This window comes from Enoplosus armatus, chromosome 22, assembly GCF_043641665.1.
Source record: "Enoplosus armatus isolate fEnoArm2 chromosome 22, fEnoArm2.hap1, whole genome shotgun sequence".
NCBI lineage: Eukaryota > Metazoa > Chordata > Actinopteri > Centrarchiformes > Enoplosidae > Enoplosus > Enoplosus armatus.
The window spans coordinates 1,642,544-1,670,000 of NC_092201.1; the positions used below are offsets into that span (position 1 = coordinate 1,642,544).

At 41.0% G+C, this 27,457-nt stretch overlaps 3 protein-coding genes across 5 annotated transcripts in view; 2 read left to right on the plus strand and 1 right to left on the minus strand.

Moving 5' to 3' along the window:
* Positions 1-2,748: 2,748 nt before the first annotated feature.
* On the plus strand, positions 2,749-7,487 carry LOC139305376 (F-box only protein 15-like). Its single transcript, XM_070929349.1, has 10 exons — positions 2,749-2,942; positions 3,040-3,123; positions 3,632-3,736; positions 4,721-4,951; positions 5,442-5,642; positions 5,725-5,848; positions 5,981-6,063; positions 6,262-6,407; positions 6,625-6,749; positions 7,192-7,487. Exons 1-10 carry the CDS (start codon positions 2,749-2,751, stop codon positions 7,462-7,464), a joined length of 1,566 nt encoding a protein of 521 aa, XP_070785450.1. The 3' UTR covers positions 7,465-7,487.
* A 723-nt stretch (positions 7,488-8,210) lies between these two features.
* Positions 8,211-10,920, minus strand: LOC139305014 (E3 ubiquitin-protein ligase TRIM21-like). Of its 3 annotated transcripts, none has more exons than XM_070928951.1 (4): positions 10,880-10,920; positions 10,524-10,607; positions 9,719-10,048; positions 8,211-9,519 (listed from the first exon to the last, which is right to left on the minus strand). In XM_070928951.1, exons 3-4 carry the CDS (start codon positions 10,002-10,004, stop codon positions 8,423-8,425), a joined length of 1,383 nt encoding a protein of 460 aa, XP_070785052.1. In that variant the 5' UTR covers positions 10,005-10,048; positions 10,524-10,607; positions 10,880-10,920; the 3' UTR covers positions 8,211-8,422. The 3 variants fall into 3 exon arrangements, with proteins under 3 accessions (XP_070785052.1, XP_070785050.1, XP_070785051.1); XM_070928949.1 differs by having other exon boundaries at positions 10,514-10,607; XM_070928950.1 differs by lacking the exon at positions 10,880-10,920 and adding an exon at positions 10,786-10,797 and having other exon boundaries at positions 10,514-10,607.
* Positions 10,921-13,506: 2,586 nt separating this feature from the next.
* The window catches only part of LOC139305252 (tetraspanin-8-like), a 14,236-nt gene continuing 285 nt past the window's right edge, over positions 13,507-27,457 (plus strand). The window contains exons 1-8 of the mRNA XM_070929200.1: positions 13,507-13,644; positions 22,792-22,854; positions 23,050-23,169; positions 23,909-23,983; positions 24,083-24,178; positions 25,040-25,150; positions 25,273-25,356; positions 25,769-27,457. The exon at positions 25,769-27,457 is cut by the window's right edge and continues 285 nt beyond it. Coding sequence (XP_070785301.1) covers positions 13,588-13,644; positions 22,792-22,854; positions 23,050-23,169; positions 23,909-23,983; positions 24,083-24,178; positions 25,040-25,150; positions 25,273-25,356; positions 25,769-25,840 — 678 coding nt within the window. The 5' untranslated portion in view covers positions 13,507-13,587 and the 3' untranslated portion in view covers positions 25,841-27,457. The remainder of the gene's footprint in view (positions 13,645-22,791; positions 22,855-23,049; positions 23,170-23,908; positions 23,984-24,082; positions 24,179-25,039; positions 25,151-25,272; positions 25,357-25,768) is intronic.

Sequence of the window (27,457 nt, forward strand, 5' to 3'; positions counted from 1 at the left end):
GACTGAGAATAGCTCCTCTTCGTCCTTAAAGTCACTGTTTCTAACATTGAGTTCCTTCTCTTCTTCCTCTCACTCAGAAAAAGGAAATTTAAAGATTTTAGACTTATTTTCTTACACAGTTCCTCAAATAAATAAAAATACTAATTCAATTTGCTAGTTGTAGTAGCACTACCTAACTTACATTATATTACAGTTACATTATATTATTTATTGTATTTCATATTTCTGTATACACTATATCATAGTATTATTTTTCTATTTCTATCATTATATTGTATGTGTGGTATATATTTTGAATAAATGTTATGTTTAAAATTGCTGTACATATTTGTATATATTTGAGAAACATTGTAATACTACTAGTGTCTTTATCAGAAAACACTGAGACAGAACCAGACAGTAAACATGCTGCAAAACCAAAGCTTGGAGCTAAAAGAGGCTACAGGACTCTGTAGAACTGCAGACCTTCACATTTATACTATAAACATCTTGATTAGTGCGGCTTTAAAGGAACGTTTAATGTACAGCGGAGAAATTAAAGCTGTTTTCAGCAACAGTGCTTATTCTTAACCTGGAAAAAAGCAGTTTGACAAACAAAAACTTAATTCAAGGTTTATTTACCAGCATTTTGCAGAGCTTTCCATCTGAAATGCCAGCAAGTGGACCTTCAAAGCAATCAAACTAAGTAAAACTAATGATACTCACCACGTTAGCCAGAGGAAGTTTAAACCTTTTCCCGGCTGGAGGAACAATGGTTGGTTTAAGTCACTGAGGATGACTCTGTGCTATGACTAACAGAAAACAGAAGATGATGCTCAAGGTGTAGCAGAGCCGAGTGGCGTGCTTCATCTCTGCCTCGTCCAACATTTCCCATAAGAGGACATCGTCACTTCCACAGTGTGCGATTGTTTATTTGGCTGCTTGGAGACCAACAACATGTTTACATCAGAGACACAGAGAGCTTTCTTAGTGTTGCTTCTGAGCAGTGTTGTGTTGACAATAAAGTTTGTTCAAGTAACGTGTGTGTGTGTGTGTGTGGACTCAGGTTTCACAGCTTTTAGTTAAATTACAGAGAGACTTTACGTAACACTTACACACACACACACACACACACACACACACACATGGCCACACCTTCTTTTCAACAGATTCTTTCAAGGTACTACAACAACAAGAAGGTTTACTGAGTTATCTTATAAACTTTGCTCTGGACTTTTTCTTACTTCTTACTCAGCACCAAGATAACCATGGAAGGACTGTCAACGTGGGCTGCCTCGGCACAGGTAGTAGAGATGTCCTGACCAGGTGTTTCTGGCTCCTAAAAAGAAATGAGTTAGAAACCTAAATATAAATACATATAAACATATGTGTGTATATGGAGATATGTATGTGTGTGTGTGTGTTCGTGTAAACCATCGCAGTATATCTATTTATGTGAATACCTGTGTACATTCTGTTCATACCTGTACAGAACCAGTTCTCACTAAGCACATACATTTACTACATTACTGCACAACCTCAGTGTACCTCAGTAGTATATGTTCATATTTTATTTCATTTTATTCTGTTTTATATATTATATTTTTCCCCTGTATTTACCAATTGTTTATGTCTTTGTCTTAGATTCTCTTTTTATCATATCTCATGTACTTATGTGATTTTCCTTCTCATTACATGCATCCTTTGATGGTCTCCAATAATATGTTGTACAATATCCATGGAGAGAAGTGTCATCTCCGGTGTAAACAAAATACTGAATTCAGGTGTAGTTTCAATCATTAGCAGCACTTTGGGGTCAAAGTCAATCAAAATGATGCTGAAAAACAACAGACCACATCATGCTACATGCCTCAGCTTGAGGGTTTGTGATTGATAATGTGTCCATGCAAATCACTGCAAATGTACACCTGTTTCACATAATCGGCAGAGTAGAGCAGAGTAGAACTTAAATGTCCCGAAGGACAATTCAGCTTAGAGTGTAGTAAATGAATAATAAATGCAAAAAAGTACGGCATGAAAAATTTAACAATTTTATCGAAAGAGAGTACATATATACCATAAATAAATAACAATAAGTGCAAAAGTGCATGTTAATGTGGTAACATCACTGCTGTCATTGTTACCATAAACTGGGGGACCATCCCATCACATGCACAGCTGGTAACAGGCCAAAATACAGGAATAAAATACCTCATACAGCTGTTAGTGCCACTCCTAGGGAGGGAAAACCTCTGCACTGATGGGAGCAAATATATAGGAGCAGGCCGCTGACTGAATGAGCTGATCAAAACCATTTGACTCACTAATCTGCTGTGTCAGAAGTTTCTCAATCAAGAGTCTGAAGGCAGGGATTACACAGGTTGAAGCTGAACTGAGAGTTGCTGCAGCAAATGTATGACATGGAGAAATAGTTGGACTTTTTTCCTGACTGATATTGAATTGAACGTGTCAGAGGTCATGTACTGAACTTTGGAACAGTCTTTTCCATTTCACAATCAATTAACCAGCTTGTGAACCATCAACAAAGGCTCCACGAATCAACCTAAGAATAAATCCAATAATGATTAACGTTTAAATAAATGATTAGTGTCATAATGTCATTTAGGGTTAGAGTCTACAAAGCCCCACTGCCATCTAGCGGTTTGGCTGCGCTATTGACCACTTAATTATGTTTTTATTGTGAAAACTAAAGCTGACCGGAAGTCGTTTCCTCACCCTGATTGGCGGTTTATTTCAATAAAGTCCGTAATGGCGGCTGGACGAGGGGAGTTTTTTAGGAGTTTCTTGGAGGGTTTGGAGAGAAAACCCGCTCAGCCGGCTCCGGATAGACAACAGCGGCGTCATGGAAGAGGAAAGCCGGGTCCGGGCCGAGGACAGTCGGGCGGCTGGAGGAAGGAACAACCGAAGGCAGCGCCGAGCTCGGTTAGCGGGAATGATCGCAGGTGACAGGGCGGCAGCGTCTGGAGAATTTTAGACTAAATTTCTACCTTACAAAAACATTATTTCTTGGCGCGTTATTTTCTTTTATTTGTATCCCAGCTGCCCAGAGCCAAGAACAGAGAAGAAGAAGGCAGATTTTCCCAAAATAAAAACTTCTTCATCGGAGGAAAACTTAATAGAAAAGTAAGTTAGCTAACCACAATAACAACACCACAGTCTGTTTCAAAGTTTGAAGTTTTAAAGATACTGCAGATTGTTTTTTTTTTTACTTGATATTAGCCACTTTAGCTAATATGATGGTTGCTAAAACCAATTAGTCCTGTATTAACATTTTAATGTTAGCATTTAGTTGACAGGAAATGGGGGGTTAAGGGGACTAAACAACATGACTGCCTGTGCAGTCTTTCGTTGTGCAATCAGTTGTTTTTTTCTAGGTCTACTGAATGTTTTTAGACTACAGGTTGATGGAAAATAAACGTATGAAGAAGAAAAAGGCTCAGTCTCATCCTGGCCTCCATCTCCACCCTCTCCACTTCACCTCCATCTTCTTTGAACCAACATGTGGTGGTGGTCAGAGGAACTGCACTATAAGCTATTTGAGCTGTAGCTTCGCCGCCCGCCTGCAGGTGGCTGCTGATTGTCTTTATTGGCGTGACTTCTTTGTTGTAATGCCTCTTTACTTTTTCTTCAGGCTGCCGTCTGAGATCCTGATTAAGATTCTGGCGTACCTGGACGCCTCCTCGCTGTTCTGCATCGGCCACGTCAGCAAGCTCTTCCACCAGCTGGCCAACGACAAGTGAGTCCGACAGACTCTCCCCGAGCCTAGGAACCAGACAAATCTGCCAGCTCATGTTTTATTTGCTCTGGCAGTTGTGTCTGCCCCCCCCCTCCCGTCCAGACAGATTTCCAGCCGGACTGATTCAGGTCTGGCCCATCACAACCGTTTATCTAATATGGGGTGGGCTTAAGTGCTGTTGAGGCATTTTCTTAAACTAAGATGGCTGCTGCTGAGGTGGAACGTCCTGAATCTATCACATCAGTATCAAACTGGACAGTAGTTCACACCACGGCTTGTAAATCATGTGTGTATTATGTTGAAATAGAAGCCATATGAATTGGATGTAGGAACTAGCCACCTAGCCTAGCAGCCTACCGCTATGTCACACGTTCCGTTGCTCTGATTGGTTGTAGCTTCCAGAGGCATTTTGGAAACCGTAAATGAACTGAGAGTGAATTGGTCTGACGATACCAGCCTACAGTTTTCCATTTAATAGGAAAGTATTTTAATCAAAAGTCAGAACTGTCCTGCACATGAAGGGATTTCTTACATATGAAATACTACGTCTTGCTAGCAATGCTAGTATTGTTTTTAGCTAGTTCAGATCATATCCCATAAAATGCGTAGATGTAAGCAAAGTAGCTTTGCAGGCAGAGTCAAACAATAGTATGTGTCTCTTGCAGCTGCTTGACAGTAAAGCCCCCCAGACACCTCTTTGCTTCATGCCTTCTTCATCAGGTAAAGGGCTCTCACCATGAAGCAACTTGATGTCTTTTACTGTGAAGCAGATGAAGGGCTTTTACTCTGAAGTGTCTGGGGGGATTAAAGTTAGCTGGGAATGCTAACTACATGACTGCTAAATGAAATCTCTTTTGTCAACAGAACAGGTTATTATTGAATACCTGTTGTATGTACTGTAATATTGTAATTATTATAATCTTGTGTGAATAAAATGGACAATAGGACTTGACTACACAGTAAGAAGTGCTTCTTTCACTCTAGTGTCATGTGGCAGAAGATTTACATGTCAGAGTTTGCGAGTCGCATGTGGATGCCGGCGGATGATGCGGCGCTGAAGGTTGACCCGGTGGAGGTGGAGGGTCGGTCAGCGGGCCACTGGAAGAAGATGTACTTAAGGACCATGGCAGGACAAGAAATAAGCAGGTGTAGGAGAGAGCTGAGGGACATCAGCCCGTTAACGGGGCTACCCAGGCAGACGGAGTGGGTCCTCAGGTACGAGAAGTCTAGAGTTTGTATAGTTTCTATTTTTATTTCTATGCTTCTATTTATTTTAGATTATTTCTGAATGTCCCCTCTGGGTATCAGTAAAGGCTGATATTATCTTGTCGTATTCCTGGTTGTTGTAATAGCATCAGATTTTACGTTTATTCCCTTTCTTCCAGGCACGTATTGGCTTCAGTTCATTTCCATGAAATCATCACAGGGACTTGAAACTTCCTGTGGATAGATAATCCATCTTAATCATATTTAGGGCCCTATTTTCATGGCTGCGCAACGACCAGCACAAGCAGCACTCTGACTGTTTGGTATTTTCCTGACCTTGAAATTTGCCCTTCTTTTGCTGCCCAGAGGTAATTTAAGGCAGTGCAAAGATCTTCGACTTGTGCTGAGAATAGATGTCTCAGAACTGTTTCACATGATTAGGAAACAGATCTTATCTAAGATCTATCTTATTTCAGCCTTCCGTTGTGTTTTTTTCCAGGAACCTGAACGTGAGCTGGGAGCTGACGGTTCATGATTGTTTGGGACGGGAGATCACGCTGCAGCAGAGTCGAGCGTACTTCTTAGAGTCGTCTGTGATGGTCCGCTGGAGCGGAGGCAGCTTCCCCCAATACCATCACATCAGCAGCATCCAGCTGCACGGAGTCAGGAAGGAGACGCTGAAGAGCCCCAAAGTCAGGAAGTAAGACACACTCCTTCCTCCTCCACACCTCCTTTACAGTGCCTCATCCCTTCCACCACCCCTCCCTCTTCCTCTCCATCAGGCCTGGCTGGCGCTCTCTGATTTTAAAGCTGGACGTGAAGAGACAGCCTCATCGGTTGATTGGCAAAGACAGACTGATCAAACTGATGTATCTGCCGCCCGGCTTCATCATAGGCATCTGGAGGGTAAGTGTCCAGCTGACACATCTGGTATCTCTGTCTGTCTGCTGTGTTTATAATGTGAACTTAAACAAAAATAAAAGTTAATGTGTGTGTGTGTGTGTGTGTGTGTGTGTGTGTGTGTGTGTGTGTGTGTAGGGTCAGAGCAGTGTGGCCTTCATCATGCTCAGCCTGCACTTCCACAGGTTGGTGGAGAAGAGTCTGCTGGGCTCTCCAGTCTGGTAAGTTCACCTCTCATTAGCACGATAGTCCAGTTTATATTCAGATTGGGAACCAAACGGCACCTTTTCCCAAATTGTCAGCAGGTTCAGATGATAATAAGTTGAGAGCTCCATCTGCTGGTCATCTGTCTGTAATCGCCTCTGAAGTGCCTCATTCCTCTTCACTCTGGTTTTCGTCCTGTTTGTCCCTTCCTGCAGCCCGTACATCGAGCCGGTGGACCTTCCACCTGTGGATAACTCGGACCCTGAGTTTGGTCTGCACGGCTACACTCTGCACTTTGTCCTGCACAACACCGGCACTGAGATCATGTCGGGACACTTCCACCAGCTCTCCTGTCACACAGGTAATCCGATTACATAATGCAACAAACAAGCAATCGGATGAGGTAATGCTCATCGGATTCATTCATTAATTAGTTTTAAATGTAAAGTAAATTTGGAGACTTCTGCTTCACTCGACTTTAATCTCGGATTCTTCAGTTGATAAATAACATCCAGATGAAAAGTAACTGTCCAGGTTGTGTTGTAAAAACCTAAAGTTAGTTGTGCGGCTGCGATCAGTTCAGATCCAGCGTGGACTGGTGGAGCTGAAGGTCATCAACAGGACCAACTTGTCCCAGCACAGATCGCTGTCTGGAAACATCAAGCTGCCCTGGAGGAGCGACGCACTGGAGGGCTCGGTGGAAGTACGTAAAGGTCCAAGACAATAAAGACCCCGTCCCAGAACACACACTTAACCAGTCGTGGCAGTAATCGACCTAAACCAACTTTCTTACTAATACAGTAACAGCTCAAGGGACTGAAGTCGTTAATGAGGTAATATTTGCTAAATGTTTACACCAACAGACCATCAAAAAATACATATATTTGAATAGCAACTTAAAGGAATAGTTTGACATTTTGGGAAATACTTTTCTTAGATAAGTAAATTGATGCCAATTAATCAGGTGACATAGTTGCCGAGTTGAATGCAGCGATACACTGACGGCAGCAAACCTGCACACGCCGTCGGTCGTAGACGTGTGTTTCGACTGACAACTCAACTTTGTTTTGGCTCAGCTGCTGGGGGAGGGGGGGGGGTCTCATCCCTTTCCTTTCCAGCTCTGATGGTTCTTCTTTCCCGCGTAGAACTGCTGCAACATAACGCTGACTCTGCTGGACGAGTTCCAGAAACCCTTCTGGTGTGTCAGCTCACCCGCTTGCATCACGGTGGCGAAGAAGACGCCGTCTTTCGACTACAGCGGCGAGCACTTTCTGATGCAGCACCGGGACTCCGATGGGCAGGTGAAGATGAAGCTGGTCTGGCTGAAGGAGCAGAAGCAGTTCTTCCTCATCAGCCTCACCGTCTACGTCTCTGTTTTCAAAGTCAACAAGCATTTCAGCAGAGACTACGGAAGCTGAACTGGATCGCTCCAAGTTTTGGTTTATGATTTTTACACTTCTGATGCAGTGACTTTAAGTTGTTCCAGTGTTAAATCTGAAGCTGTTTACAAAAGTGCTACTTGGTAGTTTTTGTTATGTATTTATTTAATTATTTATATAAAAGCAAGTCTCACTCTGTAAGAATGAAAAAATAGACGAGTTTATGCTGTTGAAGAGGAGTTTGGACTGTTTTCAGTAGAAAAATACAAACAGATTTCATTTTAAAAGAAAAGCTTCTAAAACTCTAATTTCTTTTTTATTTGTGTTCATAATACAGGAAATGTGTCTCTGTTGATTTTGTTTCTATTACACTTAATATAATAATATAATAAATTCCCCTCAATGGTATGACGATGGTGTATTCTGTTTCTTAGAGGAAATAGTATAATCATAAAGTATTTGACTAAATAGCGTAATGTAGTAGCCAACATTGTCTAGTACCAGTACACAGTATAAGTCAAGTATTCCCCTTGTACCCTGAGGTGCCTATTAGGGGTTCATTGAGGCTGAAGCTGGGCCTATTCCCCCAAGTGGTCTAAGGCCTCTAGTGGTCTGTGGTACTCAGAGACATCTTGGTTTATGGTGGACTCACCTCCATCTCAGTTGTGTTTATGACAGTTGTGACGTGGTATCTGGTGCACTATTTTGAGCAGGTAGTATAGCATTAACATTGGCTGCAGGATAGCTAGCTAACTGGAAAAGCCTTCGGACAAAGAACAAGTAGGGGGTTTCACAGTTACTTTATTGTGCAGTATTCATTAACCATTCAGGCAGTACTTTCTTTACTCACACATGAGTGGTAGAACATGGATGTGAACATACCAACTCCAGAGCAACACGCCTTTAACTCCATTTCTCAACCTGCTACTACAACCAAACTCCAATACAAATTCTGACTGTTTCAAAGCATGCATAATATCACAGCAGCTGATCAAGTCTAATCAGTGTAATCGACCGGAGAGATGATCAGAGGGGTGGAGTTTCTATCATCATAATGAAGACTGGGACTGAAGAATGGGAAGAGTTTCTCAGTGAAGGAACATTCAGTGAAGCAGTAGATAACGTCGGCAGAATCTACGTCATAAAAGGAGACTGAACCTTTCTCATAATCCACAAACACGCCCACCTTCTTTGGTTTACATTTCACTCTGAGATTGACACCAAAAGCTTGGTACCTATCTCCGTTCCTTAAACATATCGTCCAGTAGCCATTCTCGGTGCTCGCGTTGATCAATCCCTTTCGGTTTATCGACTCTTTGACGACACCTAAATCCCAGGAAGTCTTCCCTTCAACCCGAACCTCGTAGTAAAATCTTCCCGAAGAGAAACTCTGTTTACCCAAGACATTTATGGCAGGATTAAATCTTTCCGAATTGTCTGGGAGGTTTTGTTTTACGTCACCACAGTAAACTTGTTTCCCATCGTCAGACAAAATGAGTTTGGGATTTGCTGTATCAGGATCTAGAGTCACATCCTTTTCAAACTGCCGGACTCTGTTCAGCTTGGCCTTAGCGAACAACTTATCCTTCTCTTCGCTGAGTTTTTCCTGCAGCTGACCCACAGCGGTCCCCACACTTCCCCCATATGTTGGGATGCTGAGGCTGACTTTGGTCCAGCTCTTGGTGGCTGGAATATTAAGGGACTCTGAGCTTTCGAGGAAGTTGAGGTGGTCTTCGTTGCGTGAGAGCTGCTCCACCTCAGTGCTTCTCTTTGTCAGCGCAGAGATCTCCTGCTTCAGCTCATGGATGAATCCTTCGGCCTCTTTCTTTGTTGTTTTACGCTTATCTTCAATTGCCTCGATGAGATCGTCCAGACTTTTCTTGACAGACTCCTGCAAAACAGTAAAGACCTGCACACTGTCTGCGATATGTCTGTCTGCAGATTTACTGCTGAGCTCTGCTGAGCGTTTGATTTCCTCAATCTTCATCTGTCTCTCCTGGATCATCAGTTTAATTTCAGCCTCTGTCTCCACCAGCTTGGCCTTCTTTCTTTCATAATCACGTTTGAGAGGAACAGAGTCGAGATTCTTGAGGTCTAAAACAAGGCAAAACACAAAAAATCTGGTCAGTCTTACAGAACAGCTCTCTGTGATGTTTACTGTGTCAATTGTTTACTTGTGTAAACGGCTATTTTAGTTAGGGGTGTCTGATTATTGTTTTCTTTACTATACATAATCCATAATGCATAAAACAATTAATGAGATGCATGTAAAACTTGTTTTTTTCTCCTTTACCTTCCCTCAACTTTCGATCTTTCAGTCTTGAGCAGGAGTTTTCCAAATGCCGCACAAGATCATTCCTGCTGATCTTTTCTAAAGCCGTCAAGGTTACTCTCAGAGCTCCAGGACCCTGATATTTCTGAACCATTAGATCCACTGTGGTCTGCTGGTCTGCCTTCTCCAACCGAGCCACTGGGATGCCTGAGAAGCCTTCCAGGCTATCCTTCCTCAGGAACCACTTGAAATTCTTAAACTCAGCTTCTGTCAATTCATTCAGAGTTTTCCAGAGCTCCTCTTCCATTGTGGCTTTCTTCCTTTATTCTGGTTCTTCCTGTAATGTATCACCTGTATGTATATCAGATGCAAAATACATATCATCTGTCAGATAGATTACACAATGTGAAAAAGACGAAGGCTGAATAATTCAACTAGTGAGTTGTGTATTAAAACCTCATTTGAGTAGATGAAGTTTACGGCACACACTTGTAAGTCATGAAATGATCACAATGGGAGAACCTCATCTCTGACGCTAGTTCAACCGATACGCACTATACACACACACAACCGCCTTAGTTGTCTTGAGGTTTTGTACCAAAGACTGAATAAAAAGTGGATCAAGTTTTGTCAAAACGTTCAGAGGATTTTGAGGCCTGTTCTGACAGGCCGGATCTCGCTCTTGACAATAGTTGTGATGAAATGAAAGGAAAAAGAAAAAAACACTACTCATTGGAAACATTTCAGATCATGTCTATGAGTATGTTTTACTACACACGTTATAATGTGTCTAGTGTTTCCTGAAAGTGGTCTTACCTGATGATACCTGTGTCGATGCGGTCACAGCCACTTTCTCTCTCAGCCGTTAGTGTCTCACTGCAGTCAAATCCTCAAGCCTTCGCCTCCCGACCTAAACAATGTCAGCGTGACATCAGACCAGGCTGACCAATGAGCTGTGAGTTGAATGTAAACACAGCATGGATGGAAATATGTGGGGTGGAGCTGACAACAAACAGTCTGCTGGTGACGTCATTGATAGAGTAAAATAATCAGATAAAGATATACTGGAGGATCTTTTAAAAGCACACCTTAAATGGTCACAGCTCCGGTGCGGAAGACAAAAGGGTGGAGGACCCACAACACAAACAAAGACAAAGGGACTATGGTCAAAAACAAGCTTACAACTTGGTAGCAGTCCAAACAGGCAAACAAATCCAACAGGGCTTCGGCAGGAGGCAGGTCAGACCGGCAGGTGAAAGGATAGCATATTACCTTCAAATAAACGAGGACTGTGCGTTTGACACTGGATCTCTCCGGGACCAGTTTGAATAAGATGAATGATTGTAACAAGCAAAACTGGTCTCAATGTACTCACATGCTGCCCCTGTCCTTTAGTGAGAGGATCGACAGCCGAAGTGAAACCAAAACTTACCAGGTAAGACGACCTCATTCAAAACCACAATGACATTTGTGATCATGTAAATCACTCAAACATCCGCTCTCCAGCTCGTGTGCAGCACCACCCGCATCTCTGAAGCCACCATGCTGGACAGAGGTCAGCGACACGCTCATTCCCATTCAAGATAAACTTACAGGACTCGATCGCACACACTGAAGCACTGCACAGGGACTTCCAGGCACTGTGCCAAAGCCTGGCATTACTACAACACTCCGTTACCACCTAAGACAAAGCCATGAATTCCCAGCAAACCCCGGACGAGCCCCGAAGAATCAGTGAAGAAATTCAAGACCTAACAACACCAACGACCCACCTCGAGTGCTTATTGCGAAATTCTACAAACGCAAAGAAGAAGTCCAACAAGAGAAGCAGCTAAAAGGAACAGGCTGCTGACTCGATGACCAGTATCCACAGGAAATCCCACAAAGACGGAAAAACTATTACCAATCTGAAAACAGCTGGCGAGAGATTATACATAGATGTGCAGCTGTACCGAGACAAGGACGTAACCTCCCCCCCCTCTCTGCCACGCAGACACATACATCCTGTCCTCATCCTTCCTCTCTATTAAAGACACATGTATCATGTATTATGACACACAGCACATTCGGTTTAATGCACCGAGGTCTCACTGTATGTTTCTGTTGCATGTTGTTCTGTTTTTATGTGTATTGCACAAGTCAAGTCAGCTTTTGTTCACACAGCCCACTATCACCTCCACCATGTCACACCAATTTTATTTTCCTCCACTGGCTCCCTCTCCTCGTCAGGTCAGACTTTAAGGGACACGCCCCTTCATACCTGTGTGATCTATTTCCTGTCTGTCCGTCCTGGCAGAGTGATCCCTCCTCTGATGCTCTTCCTAAGCTTTTCTTCCCTGTTTAACAGTTTTCTTGGGAGTTTTTCCTGATCCGGGTCGAGGATCTGAGGACAGACGGGGTCGTAAATAAATAAAATTGACTTCACCCTCTATCCTTAGACTGGACTCTGCATGGATTGACTCCAGCAAACATCTCCCATCCATTTCTACATCCAGACTCCTCAGATCCAGTTAGAGACCCCTAACCCAGTCCATCAGTCAGTCCTCACCAGTCCATGTTCCCAGTCAAAAAGCTTTCTCCATTGCTGCTCTCATCTATCACTTCCCCATCGATCACCACTCTTAAATCCCGTCTAAAGACCCACCTTATCGCTGTCCTCATGTGGCCTCGTGTCTTATCTCTGCAGAACTGTAGCTGTTAGCTGACGGGTGGTGAGAAAATGTGTAAGTCAGATAAAAAGGGGAGGGGATTGTGGAGAAGTGACTGCTGATTGTGTTGTAGTTTTGTACAGCGGCCACTAGATGGTAGTAAAAAGTTGTAGTTCACTGATTGTACCTTTAATGACCCGGCCATTTGTGTTGATGCTGTTGTTTTACTATTTGAGCTTTACGACATGTTTTCATGTGAAAAATTAAAAGACTTGTGACAAGAGTAAAGAGTCATAGTCTGTGATGACGCTATAATGAATATAATTCAGAACAGCTGACTAAAACCACAGTGTTTTGTTTAAAAGGTTAAAATGTTTTGTTACTATTCACTTAATTATTTATTTTTATCTGATTTAACTTATTAAAGGGAAATTGCAGTGTTTGGGAATCAGGAAGAGTCAGTGGATCATCAAAATTAACAGGATTCATCATCTGGTCACAATTTACATTTGCACCAAATGTTCATGTCAATCCATCCAGCAGTTGTTGAGATATTTCGGTCTGGACCAAAGTGGAGGACTAACTGTCAGACATGCTAAAAACCATGGACCGCTTTGCTTCAAGACTTGTTTCTGTCATGGTGCAGCTCTGCAACGTCATTTCTTTAGGTCACCTGATATCACTTTGTTTTGAAATTCTTCTTTTTACTGTCTGCGCTCATACAACCAAACCTCTCAGAAAAAGTAAGAGATTTAGGATTAGATGCATGCTTACACAGACATAAATGTATTTCATGTCTTCAAGAGATTACTCACTCAGCCCTTTAAGGTCACACAGTCATCCAGCTAAAACAAGCCTTTAGAGATAAAAGGTTTTCACCTGGCAAGAGAGATTTTGCAATCTGTTGCCCACATGCTTTCTGCTTTATTTGCTTCTGCCTTTGACAGGAAAGGAGGAGGTAGGGAACAAAAGGAGGGGGTAGGGTAGGAAAGGAAAAGACAAAGAAGGCAAGATGCAGGTAGAGAAAAGAAGGAAAGGAAAGGAGGGTGCAAAGGAAGGGAGCAAAGACATCAGGGACGCTCCCTCAGCGAGAGGAAACGGGTCGAGCAGGCTGGTCTGTTCAGTAGCCTGAGGGAGTCTCTGTTCGGCCTCCGCTCTGTAGGAAGCTTGTGTCTGTTGAAGGCAGCGAGTCGCGAGTGAAGCAGCTGAGGAGGAACTAAAGACTAAAGAGAGATAAAAGCCATGGCTGTGAATAAATGCATCAAGTACCTTCTCTTCTTCTTCAACCTTCTCTTCTGGGTGAGTCTGGAAAACAAAACATTTAAGATATTTTAGTCGACATCATTTCAAACTTCTTCACACTTTGACTTTACAGGTGATGTTTGTTTAAATCACGTTGAAGAGTTTCTGTGTCAGTTTATTTTGAGTTTTCTCCCTTCAGTTGTTTGAATTTAGTTTTGTTTTGATGCATTAGTCGCACTGTTGTTCACTTTATGTGTTAAACTGGAAGCGGACATGTAGTTTTTAATTGAAAATGTGATGTATTATTATTATTATTATTATTATTATATTTTCAACCTGTTTTCTGTTTTCGCTTAAGTTGAACAGGTGCCTGACGTCTTTATTTTAGTCTTTTATAAAATAACTTTTCTTTATTTCTCCTCTGTATATATATATATATATATATATATATATATATATATCTGTTTTATCTATCAGGTGTTTCTTCATTTGATCCTTTTTTCAATCTACGTTCAGTGTTTTTCAGTATTATTCAGTTGTTTCTGTGCAGAGAGGCTCTGGTATGACTCCAGTCAGGTTTTTCCAGCCGACAGGTCAGAAGTGCAGAACAGGTTGTGTTGGCTCTTTATGATCTCTCTGCCTCTCCCTCCACAAACAAACACTTGCTCAGTTTCAGGGCGTGGCCGGCCGCTCGGCCTCGCATCATCATCTGCAGCCTCGTATCGCTCCTCGGCCCGTGGTTAGATTGTAAATGAGGAGTATTGTGCTTTTCAGCAGTCACTCTTTGCTTTATTCGCTCAGTGGAAAGTGTGATTCAGCCCACTCTGCTTCACATTTCTGTATTTCCTCATATTCTCTGCTGGGAGTTGCCCATTAAAACCAAGTGGTGCGTGCTGGTTAATCTATAGCTCCACTCAGTCATTCTGGATTAAGTTGTTGCTCAACACAAATCTCACACTACTTGCTGTTGAAGGTGTGTTGTAACAAGGCTGTCGAAATTCACATATTGTTATTATAGCAGGTGGAGGTGCGGTACCAACAGGTGGAGGCAGCTTATCAGAATCAGAAATACTTTATTGACCCCCGGGGGGAAATTGTACAGTACCGGTGCTCCCATTCAAGAGTAGAAAAGTAGCATAATTTAGAACTAAAAGTTTGTACAAAATATAAAAATAAGAAATAGAAAATAAAAAATATACACATTTACAGTATTTAAGTGAAATGAGGTAAAACATATATACAATAACAATGTATATGTATGTATGTGTTGCACTGAAGTGTATGACTATATATCTATTGCACTTAAACATTTAGAATGAATAGTGAGGTGGTGTATGAACAGGTGGAGTAGATACAGATTTCCAGTCTCTTCCTGAGTGTCTGACACTCAGAGGGAGGAGTTGAACAGTCTGATGGCCACAGGCAGGAATGATTTCCTGTGTCGCTCTGTTGTGCATTTGGGAGGAATGAGTCTCCCACTGAAGCTGCTCTTGTGTCCGACCAGTACGTCATGGAGAGGATGTGAGACATTGTCCAAGACAGCGTCCTCCTCTCTGACACCACCGTCAGAGAGTCCAGCTCCACCCCCACAACGTCACTGGCCTTGTGGATCAGTTTGTTTAGTCTGTTGGAGTCCGCCACCCTCAGCCTGCTGCCCCAGCATGCAACAGCATAGAGGATAGCACTGGCCACCACAGACTCATAGAACATCCTCAGCATGGTCCGGCAGATGTTGAAGGACCTCAGCCGCCTCAGAAAATAGAGACGGCTCTGGCCCTTCTTGTAGAGGGCATTAGTGTTCTTTACCCAGTCCAGTTTATTATCTATGTGGACTCCCTGGTACTTGTAATCCTCTACAAATCAAAGGAGGCGTAGTGTTTTTATCAGTGAGATTATCAGTCAGACAACTTTGGAGATGTTGGAAAGTGTATAGTGTAAGTGTGTTTTGGTGGTTATAGGCTAGCAGTTTCCCCTTACTGTAAGTCTGTGTGCTAAGCTAGGCTAAAGGCCTCAGTATGCTTCAAAAGAAGTGTTGTTTTTTTTTTCAAGTGGATCATCTAAAGGCCTGGTCACACTTAATATTGTCACTGCGTAATGAATCCACTTGTCGTAATGACGTAGTGACTACTCACAGGGCTAGCTGGTGAACTACTATGAGCTAACAGCTAAAACACTAGTCAGTCAAGCTAGCACTAGACAGCCAGACAATAGCTCTCTCATTAGCTTCTTTCTGTTTTCTCTGTGCTGTTCTGTTTACTCCCCCTGGCATTTTTTCAATCGTCCCATTTTCTTTAGTAAAAACTGGGAAAATAAAGCTCTCCAGGCTAACAATCTCACTGAGTAGCTCATTAGCCTAGCTCGTTTGCTCACTGGACATAATTAAATTCAATTATATTTATATAGCTAAATTACAACAAGTTATCTTATGGCACTTTACATGTAGAGCAGGTCTAGACTGTACTCTTTATAATATTATTTACAGAGTCGCTTCCTCTCTGATTAGCTTCTCACAGTACAAGAAGACGAGCTAACAAGGCTACTGGAAACTGGTTCTGGCTCTCAGGACTTATGTGTCATTATTCTGTTATTCAGCTCTTTGGCAGAAGTTGTATTTTCTTACAACTTCTGTTTAGATATCCCGCTTAACATGCTTCCTGTTTTTCTGCCAACTGCAAGCGTGTCAGAAATAATCTAAACAAATCACAAGTCCACCTTTAGCTCCGTGTCGTGTTTAAAATAAACCTCCTGCTGTTTGAGCGTCAGTCCTGCTGCCTGCTGGGGTTATTTCAGTCCGTCTCATGTTCCCAGAAATGCTGTTAAATCGATGTAAACTTGATTGTAACCACTCAGTGGACATGATGTGTTTACCTAATGATGATGATGGTGAAGGTGGGGCAGGGTTGTTATTTACTGTAAAGTTTTTAACTTGTGGCTCTGCAGCTTTTAGTCGCTAAGTGATGCTTCCCATCTGCTGAACAACGCCGCCACAACGAGCTCTGCAGTCGGAAACCCGCAAGAGGAACAGGAATCAAACATGGACGCTCTGGAAAAGATCTTTGTGGTGTAAAATCGAATTCTCTTGTGAGCTGTGTCACTAGAGGAGAACTCTTTCACGTCCTTGTTTCTCTTGGCATCTTGAAGGTCTGCAGTGGTTTCTGTGGCTGAACCCTCTACAGACATCTTGTCAAAGGCCTTTTATGGCCTTCGAAGGAAGACAGAGAACCAATTAAGCGCGGCGCCGTCTCTGTACATTAACGCCTGTTAGCATAATAGATGCTGCGTTCAGGGACAAAGAGATGGTCCAAACATGTTTTAGCAGCAAAGCACAGCTGGACAATAACTATATGAACTAACCAGCTAAATGTGTTAGTTTAAGAACACGACATCTGCTTCTGTTGTGGTTGTTATTTTACATTCAGAAACAAATTTGAAAAGAAGTGGTTATTTGATTTAATTACTTTTAGGTGTCACAAATAATAACCAGTGAGGATTTGACAGTACTTTAATAAATAGTAAATATATACCACTCTGAAAGGGACAGGTCTGAACAATCAGTACTTTTACTTGTGATACTTACGACATTTTTCCTGGTAACAAGTAGAATTTTGAACGCAGGACCTTTACTTGTAATGAAGTATTATTATATTGTGGTTTTACTACTTTTACTCCGCCTATAGATGCAATCAGACACAAACCAAACAGAGACGTTCGGCCAGCGTTAACTATAATTTATATATATTTATATATATATATGTATCTCATTGCAGATATGTTGGTATAACTGACAGCAAGTGGAAGTACAGAAATGCCAAAGATACATTTTGAAATGTCTCCACTTTAAATTCTGTCAACCAGAGTTTAAATTAAAATGTCCTGAGTTGTTTGAAGGAAATGAATCGACTGATGACTAAGATTCATGTTGACGTCTAAGTAAAGAAGAGGGCTGTCAATCATCAGGTGTACAGCCTTCTAGAAATGGTTTTTGAGAAGGGCGCAAACCCTGTGTGATGACTGACAGGCTCAGTGGGCTCCTGACTGTACACACCTGTACACACAGTGTGTGTGTGGTGATTGTGTAATGGCACGGTCTAATCTGCAATGAATCTCAGTTACACAGTGACTCAGTACTACTGTGTTACTCGCTGCCTGTGAGTCACTGCTGAGGAATGAACGCCCCACTTTGGTTTAACTGACAGAGACAGTTCAGTTGATTGACCTTATAATTAATATTATCATTGTCATCATCACAATGTCTATTAGCTCTTCCCCAAGAAGGCGAAATACCTGGTGTGATTTCAACATTTCAACATTTCAACATACATCTACAGGAGCCCAGCAGGGACATAAAGGCTCAGGGAGCTGAATAAACGAGATGTGATTTCAGACACAAGCATTATTAGTATTATTTATACAGTCTAATCTATACTCAAAGTGCTCCAAGTGCAAGAAAAACAAACAGAAGTAAGTTACTAGAAGTGTAATCCTGATTAACTCTAATCCTGATTAGTAATAATCCAAATTCACTTTAATCCTGATCAATTGTAATCCTGATCAATTATAATCCCCATGAACTGTAATCTTGATCCAAACTGTGATCCTGTTCAGGTGTAATCAGTTTTAATCCTGATGTAATCCAAATAAACTGTAATCCAAATCAGATTAATCCTGATCAGATGTAATCCTGATCAACAACTGTAAACTGGATTAACTGTAATTTGAAGTCACATCAGTCCTGATCAATGTAATACTGATTTACCGTAGCCCCAAATAACTGTTGTAATCCTGATTACCTTTAAACCTGATTAGATGTAAACCCGATTAACTGTAATTCAAATTAAATGTAATCCTGGTCAACTGTAAGAACCTTCAATCTTTATTTTGATCCTCTTCATAAATGTTCTCCTGCCTAACTGTAACCTCGATCAGCTGTAATCCCGATCAACGTTAATCCAGATCAGATGTGATCCTGGTGTCCTCTGATCTTGGATCAGTCCGTCAGAGCCGACGTGCCGCTGCGAGCTCAGAGGGCGTGTTTGTTCTTCGGGTCAGGGATGTTATGTTGCTCTGCAGGTTTGTGTCGGATCTCTCAGCTCTGACGGATGTTTAGGTGACCTCGCTTTTCATTGAACGTTTGTGTGCTTCTTTGTGACCTGCCTGTAACCGTTGGCAACCAACTTTAAAGCAAAACACCAGCTTTTGTGGGTGTCTTTGTTTTTCCAGTGAAAAAGCGGGTGAAACAGTAGGAAGGCGGGAAATCTCCCCTCCACGTTACAATCTCATATCCAGTAATTGAACGGTTTCCTGTTTGTCTCCGTCGCTTTCCCACAATGCCACATGTTGATAGACGAGTGACGGCAGCTAGAAGAAGACAGATTAAAGAAATGTAAAGCGAATAAGAGGTTGTCCTTTAAACCTGCTGTGGGACCAGTATGATCCTGAGGAGCTGGAGCAGCTTTAGTTTCTGTCATCTTTAAGCTCTTTATTTTATGAGGGCCGACGTCTCAACAACAAACACAGTGACAGCTGAGTAATGCAGGTTTTCTCCTCAGGCTGTTTCCACCAGCAGGCTGTCTGTCTTTGTGTTTGTCCTTGAGACCACCTGAACGTCGTCCTGAAGCTCTCAGTCCCTTTTGGTGATTAATGTAAAAAGTGGTGTTAATGCTTCCAGATAATGTGTGGATGCTTTTTACGCAGGTCCAAACAAAAATATGATAGTTCCTGAAACAAGGTTTAATGTCATGATTGAATCTATTGATTATTTCGTTTTACTTTCCTTGTTGGTTTAAAGTTTTAGCTCTTTTAGCTAATGCTAACGTTGGTCCACCGCTTTGGTTCAGACTGAAATATCTCAACAACTGTTGGATGAGCTGCTATGAAATTTGAAACAGACAATCACGGTGACCAGAGGATGAATCCGTCTGACTCTGGTGATCCCCTGACGTGTCCTGTAGCGCCACCAGCAGGTCCACATTTAAGCAAAGATGGTGAACATGGCAACCACTATAGCTGCTAAACAGCAGCATGCTAACATGCTTGAGGGCATCTGCAACAAGTTGTAAACCCAACACTGTCATATCATCATCATCATCACCTTTTAAGTGGACATGTTGAACGCGTTGCTGCTCCACTGTGTTCACCAGCTTCTCACAGCTTTGTGTCTGAACAGGGAGTGAACCAGAACAGACAAACCAGGAGCTAAAGGTCACCATAAAGCTATAAAGCCGAGAGGAGCTGCAGGTTCAGCTGATAATCCTCTGTAGCTTCATCACCACGACACCTTTCATATTGTTTTCATGTTGTCATGTAATAGTTTGGTCGATATAATGTCACCAGTAAAGTCAAATGACGGCGTGTTTGAGGTTTGAGGCCATTATAGGTGAGTTCAACACGCAGCTGAGGTTGTTGCTGATTGGTCGAGAAGATCACCAGACTGTGGTTTCACTGGTCAGGTGTGTGTTTGTGACTCAGAAAGAGCAGTAAAATCCTCGACAGGCTGTTATTTATTCAGCGGAGTATAAATAGGCAGAGGGTGTGTGTGTGTGTGTGTGTGTGTGTGTGTGTGTTACCATTGTGAGCACTCAGGTCACGTCCTTTTTCTTGTTTGACTTGTCTGTTTCCGTTCATTCAGAAGTCGAGTGAACGATCTATCATTTTCTCTTTAATGTAGTCTTCAGTGTTTATTTATAGCATCAAACACAAAGTGATGAACATGGTGAAGAAAAATCAAATCAAATTTGATAAAAGTAACAGAGAAGTTCATTTCATTTTGTTTTATTATTTGGATCTAAAACAGATGTTTGCTCACAAATTTCCTATTTAAACACTTAAACAATCAAAATAAAAGCTGCATTTTAGTCACTTTATGTACAAAAAATTGATTTTGAATTAGAAGAAGTGAAATCTTGATCTGAATCTTTAGTTTTACACACAAGCAATCATCACACTGGAGAAGCTGCTTTAAAAAATGACCTGAAATATATATTTTCTGTCAGTCAATTAATTAATTAATAAGTTCAGCTCTAAATGTTACTGTAATTGTGCTAATATGTATGTGTGTGTGTTTTTATGTGTATATATGTACAGTAGATTCTTATTGTTTTCTAGTTTTACGTTGTAAATGACTTTGTTGAGTGCTATATCAATAAACTATTGTTATTATTTCATTACTTCATTAAGTAAATTAATATTTATATAGAGAGAAGTAAAGTTAATGTTTAGAGACTTTAGAAACAAAACAAACAAAACTGTCATCTTATTTTATTGTATAAAAAAAGGTTCAGGCAAGATCTTACCTATTTTAAATGTAAAGTATTGTTTTGTTTAAAGTCTTTTTGTAGTATTAATAATAATAATAATAATAATAATAAATTGGACTTGAAGCACCGTTCAGGTAACTTTACAGACACTTTACATAAAGAAAACGTGAAAAACTAAATTAAAAACCAAAAACACAGCTTTTATTGTGATATGATATGAATAAACACAGATTTCCTGTGAGCTCAGGCTGAAGCAGTTTATTTCTGTATTTTTCTTCATTGAGCATTAATTTAATCAACATCATCCTCTAATTATCCGCTCTGTGTTCGTCTCCATGGAAACGCTGACCGGCCTCCGTTGTATGAAATATTGATGGCAGATAAATTACTCACAGTGTCGTGTTTGTGTCGGCTAATTGTTCCAGTGTTCAATAATTCATGTCGTTCATCAACCCTGGACCCCGCCCATGAAGGAGCCGGACAGAAGTCTGTCCATGTAGTCCTCGGAGAGTCCTGGTCCTCACTCAGGACCAGCAGCTTGTTCTGTCTCTGGTCCAGTTTGATTTATTGTTCAACAAATAATAATAAATAATATTACAAGAGAAGAGAAGCTCTGCAGCAGCTTCTGCATTTCAGCCGTGTTTAACTGTCTGACAGATAATAATAATTAACTTCACTTATGATTTATACATTTATATAAGATAACTTTGTTTTCACGGTTCTTCTGTTGTCTTTTACAGAACCTCGTCTTTCTCGTGCACACAAACACGTTTCTGTTTAAACTACAAAGACTGAGAGTCTACAGCCATGCTAGCAGCTCTGTGAGGCTGCACTAAATGCTAACATCAGCATGCTAACATGCTCACGATGGCAGTGCTAATGTGTAGCAGGGATCATGTACACCATTGTAGTTTAATGTGTTAGCACGCTAATATTACGGTTTTGCAGGTATTTGTCATAAACCAAAGAAAATCTGACCAGATGATGGCGCTAAAGATGAAGAGTTAAAGGAAAGTTATTACAATCCATCCTGAGAGGAACTTGAATGTCTGAACCAAATGTTGTCGAGACATTTCACTCAGAACCGAAAAGGTCGACCTCATGTTGGCGCTAGCACCAAAGTCGTTCATCCTCGTGTGATCTCAAGGATCTGCTCAAAATCTCATGGGACCAAAAACTACAAACTATGTTGTGGATAGTTTCTTGTGAGTACAAGTACAGCTTTCTTTGTGCACCTGGGAGCTACAATCGGTCTTGTGTGCAGCAGCCAGTTACTCGTGCACAGATAAATTATTCACGTGGACAACCCTCTTCGAATCCTTTAGTGTTCTTCTGGCCGGCACTTCTTCATGGTTTGGCCCCTCAGCTCCAACGAAGATAAATCTTAAAGCAACAGCATACATTGATATTTCAGACAGTGGCATGTTTTGTGGCAGCAGTTTGTGTTTGTCTCTTTCCTGTTTCAACATGAGGACGTCCTCGTGCACAAAGACAGCTCCATAAAGAAGCGCTTCACCCGACATCAGTGTTGGACCTCGCTGATGCTCTTGTTGCTGAATGGGAGCAAATCCCTGGTGGAAAGCCTGAAACCAGCAGAGTGGAGGCTGTTAGAGCAGCACGTTAATGAACATGCTCGTGCCATTTTGAATCTAGGCACTCTGGATTAGAAATGACTTATTACAATCTGCTTCCTGCGCAGCTGAAACTTCCTCATGCACACTAGAAGGTCCTGAAGGTGGCGCTAGAGAAAAGGCCAGGGGCTTTTTAAAATAAGAACATTTCATGATGACGTGTCTGAGTTTGAGAGATCTTGTGTGTGAAGTTGTGGAGTTTGAGTTGCTGCAGGTTTTCTCCAGCAGGCGTCTCCAGATTCTCACCAATAAACTCACGTGTTGTTGCTTGTTGCACATTTCGTTTTTAACTCTCATCTCTTTCTTTCTTTCTACAGATTAGTGGTTGCATCATCCTCGGAGTCTCCATCTACCTGAAAGTCAGCAAAGATGGAAACGTGGTGAGACTCTCACTTGATCACCACACCAAAACTCGCTGTTGTAGTTTGTTTTCAGCTCTTCCAAATGGCTCCTTGTGGTAACTGAACTCAGAGACTTGCCGTGTGGTCGTCTCCTTCAGCTGTTAAGAATCCAAACTGAATATTTCTGTCGTCACCAGTGTAAAAGACTGACTTCCTGTCTCCTCCCGTCTTCAGATCACCAATGAATCTCTTCCTGGCATCGACCTGATGATCGCCATCGGGGTGATCATCATGGTGCTGGGCTTCCTGGGCTGCTGCGGAGCCATCAGAGAGAACCGCTGCATGCTGCTGCTGGTGGGAACCATCACATTGTTCTTTTATAGTACTTGATTTGATATTTTCTGACTGAAATCAAGATTCTAGACTTTATTTGTTGTAGAAAAACACTCAGCAAAGGCGCCAGTATCAGTACAATTCAAACAATATTCATTCCTGACTGAAATCACGGAACTTGAACGCACCAGTGGACAAAATCGATCTTGTTCCCTGAGTTGAGGCTTTCAGGCAGATGTCCTAAAAGCACATACAGCAAATTATTTCAGAAACGCGATGAAGTCATTTTCAACAAAACAATGTTCTGTCTTTATATATATTTATATCAATTTAGCAGTTAACAGATTATGAGATTGGCTCTCATGCTTTCTATTAGAAACGGTGTTCTTAGTGGTAATCTTTAGCAGAAATTCCTAAATTATTTAGCAGAAAAATAGAAAGTTGTTCAATTGTTGCACATTTTTAGGAGGAAAGTATATAACAAAGTATAGATTGTGATTAAGTTAATCTTAATCAAGAGATTAATACAAATATTATTTCATTGACAGCATCTTAACAGTGAAAAAAATAATAGAAACAATATTATATTATTAATATTATAAAAGAGGAGAAATCATGAATAAAGGTGAGTCTTTACGTGAGCCTGTTCTCTCTGAGGGAAACGTTCAGCTGTTGACTGTTGACGTTTGGAAACTCAGTTTTCATCTTCATATAATTACATGTTCAGAAAATAATCAACCCTGCTTCTCTGTTCCCTCAGTTCTTCATCAGCCTCCTCGTCATCTTCATCCTCCTGCTGGCGGCGGGCATCCTGGGAGCCGTGGGCGAGAAGAAGGTAAAACAGGAAGTGACGGCGTCCTCGCGTCGCCTGCAGCCTCATCGGTTTGTTTGTGTTGTTTGTTTACTTTGTTTGTTTGTTTGTTTGTGTGTGCAGGTGAAGGACTGGGTGAAGGAGCGTCTGGAGAGGTTCACCCCGCTGTCCAAACAACCAGATAACGTGAAGCAAGATCTGGAGAAACTGCAGCGGGAGGTAACACACACACACACACACACACACACAGATGTACGTGGAAAAGTGAGGACCATAAGGGCCATAACATGTCGTCACTCTCAAGGTCTTTAACTCTACTTAGTCCTCACAGAGATAGAAGTACAAGAACCCACACACAGCTGGTGTCAGACAGGAAAAAAATTATTTCCTCAAATTCATAGTTTGTTGCTCAATAAACTTTTATTTTCTTCAGTTCGAGTTACAAATCAGGCTGTAGTTACCATGGAGACCCACAAGAGGGCGCACATGCATCAGACTGTCACCAAGCTTCTGTCACAGACACTTTAACAATGTGAACACATGATATTGATCAAGTCTGCAGCCAATCGAGAGGGAGAACTGGAACTCGACCTCAAGTTTAGGGCCCTATGTGGGGTCACATGTTATCTAGATTCTGGACTGTAATTTCATTTTTGTCATATAAAAAAAAAAAAAAGATTTAAGGCTGCAATTAATGGTTATTTTCAGTATTGATGAATTGTTTTGTCTTTAAAATGTCCAAAAATAGTGAAAAATGCTCAAAGATAATCAGTTTATTGTCACATACGACAAAGAAAAGTAGCAAAACTTCACAACTGAGAGGCTGGAACCAGAGAATATTTGGCATTTTTGCTTTAAAAAAGACAACAAAAAACAATCGAATACCATACGAATACTAATCGAACTAATCGAATGAGCTCTAGATTGAATTACTGCCCCGGCGTGGCAGCAGTTTGGGTGCGTCCGGCTGTGGATAAACTGGAATCAGGAAGTGATTAGCGGACAGTTCCTGTTAGTTGCGGTTCTGCTGCAGCTTTTGCTAACGGCTGAATCTCCCGTGTTGTTGTGTTTTCCTCCCAGCTGAAGTGTTGTGGTCTCGTGAATGGACCATCAGACTGGGAGAAGGTTCCTGACTCCTGCCGCTGCAACACCACCGTATCAGACTGCAAGTCCTCCGCCGTCTACACCACGGTGAGACCAGATCACCAGAGACTGTGTGACTGAAACATCACCGTCAGTTAGACACGGAGCAAATAGATAAACATGAAACCACGTGATGTACAGTATGATGATGTCATGGTCTCCTCCTGCAGCCCTGCTCCTCCCAAATCATCCGTCTGATGGAGAAAAACATGGAGGTGGTGCTGGGAATCGCCTTTGCCATCGCCATCCTGCTGGTCAGCGCACACACACACAATTTCCCACGATAAACTGCCATGCTAAAAATATTATCACAAATATAACTTGGAGCCACAACCAAGATTCAAAAAATAACATAAAATAAAGTAGAAATAAATAATATAAGCCTGACAGCCTGATAAGACCTGATACCTTCTGCAGGTGAGGTAGTTAACGACCCCGGCCACTATTTGAGAATTTAATAAATATTTTATGACAACAACTATCAAACATAAATTAAATAGTACAAAAACATGTTACTATACTATGAATACAGAATGATTTAACTAAAGACAAAGTATAAAAAACAGTTTTGACCACATCTGATGTTTTACAGCATAAAAAGAATCTAAATTATATTTTTTAAAGATGGCGGCTTATCTGATGTGTTTCCTCTCTCTTGCTCTGCAGATTTTCGGCATGGTCTTCGCCATGATTCTCTACTGTCAGATCGGCAGGAAGGAGGCCGCCACCACTGCCTGAACACCCACCTGTGGCCACGCCCCCTCACTGACTGGCAACGGCCAATCAGCAGTGCCCAAATGACCCATGTAACATGCATCATGTAACCTCAGTGCTACTGTAACTTAACCCGTGCTTTTAACTGTGAAGGAACACGCTGGTATTTTAGTTTGAATTTCATTCCAATATTACAGTTGAGACACCGCCTGGTGTGTCCTGTATGGAGTCTTAATAGTGACAAAAATGGTAAAAAAGTTAAATATAAAAATATCCTGAGCAAACAGGAGAAATGCTGTATGTGAAAAATGTAAAATTGATGATTTAAATGTGTCCTAGAAGTGAAGCAAGGAGGCGTAAAATTGTTCAATGAATAATAACAGGAGAGTGAAATAAATGTGTCTTCAATTAACTGAAGAAATGAAACTCGTTTTTTTTTTTTTGTTTTAAAAGGTAAACGGGAAGTTATTATTGGGTCAAAAAGAAAAAATGGATTTCTCAAAATATCAGTGTGTTCCTTTAACTTTACAGAAAACCTGTTTTTTTTTTTTTTTTTTTTTTTTACCAAACTCTCATATCAAAACCAAAGTATATAACTAATAGAACAAAAACACTGGTTTATCTTTCTGTTCACACTGCGGCCTCGGGAAGACCTGGACTGTTGACTGGTAAACTGTTAAAATCTCTTTGGTGTTGTCTAGGGCTTAAGGTATGGAAGCCCATTACTGCCAAAATAATAAATCAATAAATATGTGGTTACATATGATAAAAATATTAAATTCTCATTCCCGTAATAACTTACTGTCTCATATGAATATCAATATTATGACATCTTCTCAAAAGAAAAAATATATTATAGACTTAAGACCTATCTTTTTATTCATTTTATTAAAGTGTTTTTTCCTGTTTTCTGTATGTAAACTGTCCTTAGGTTACATGAAAGATGCTTAAAATTTAATTAGCATTATAATGACACACTGAATAATTTTTGAGATATCTATGAGAGTTGGAATTTCTGCAATGCCTTATTTTTTTTATGTGTAATTTCTTTATTGGCAGGATTGGGCTTCCATAGATTAATGTCCAAACATGTACTGCTATAACTGTCTGTTGCAATGCCGGCTGCCATTTTTGAAAAATATCACCAAATAATCCTCAGGAAGTTGAAGTTGTGGTGTGTGCTTGTGCTGTTCTAACATAAGATATCAAAACCATTATAAAAAACCCATTATAAAACAATAACCCTTGAATTTGACACAGCTGCATATATCTAATATCTTTGACCACATTATTATATTACTCATTAACTCTTGATTATTTTTATTATAAAAACAAATTGTTCAATCTTTCTTTTTCTTGTTTCTTTGCACTGAATCTTGTTGCTGTTGCATTTATAAATTTTTTCTTCTTTTTTTTTTTTTTTTACTGGCGCTGGTTGAAAACTATAACAATGTTTTTATTCTTAATTTTTGTCTCTTAACTTGAGTTTAGTTTGGGACATCAAGTGTCAAACTATAGAAGAAGTTCTCCAAAAGTTGTTTGTCTTTTTTATCTTGTAGTCCCCTCCCAACAGGGAAAAAGAATAGAATACATTAAAATAAAAATTCTCTAGAATTTGTATTTTCTTACAGGAAGGGGCCT

Coding starts and splice junctions, on each gene's coding strand:
- LOC139305376 (XM_070929349.1), top strand. CDS start 2,749: ATGGCGGCTGGACGAGGGGAGTTTTTTAGGAGTTTCTTGGAGGGTTTG. Junction 4,952..5,441: donor CAGACGGAGTGGGTCCTCAG/GTACGAGAAGTC, acceptor GTTTTTTTCCAG/GAACCTGAACGTGAGCTGGG. Junction 6,750..7,191: donor CACTGGAGGGCTCGGTGGAA/GTACGTAAAGGT, acceptor TTTCCCGCGTAG/AACTGCTGCAACATAACGCT.
- LOC139305014 (XM_070928951.1), bottom strand. CDS start 10,004: ATGGAAGAGGAGCTCTGGAAAACTCTGAATGAATTGACAGAAGCTGAG. Junction 9,520..9,718: donor AGATCGAAAGTTGAGGGAAG/GTAAAGGAGAAA, acceptor GCCTTGTTTTAG/ACCTCAAGAATCTCGACTCT.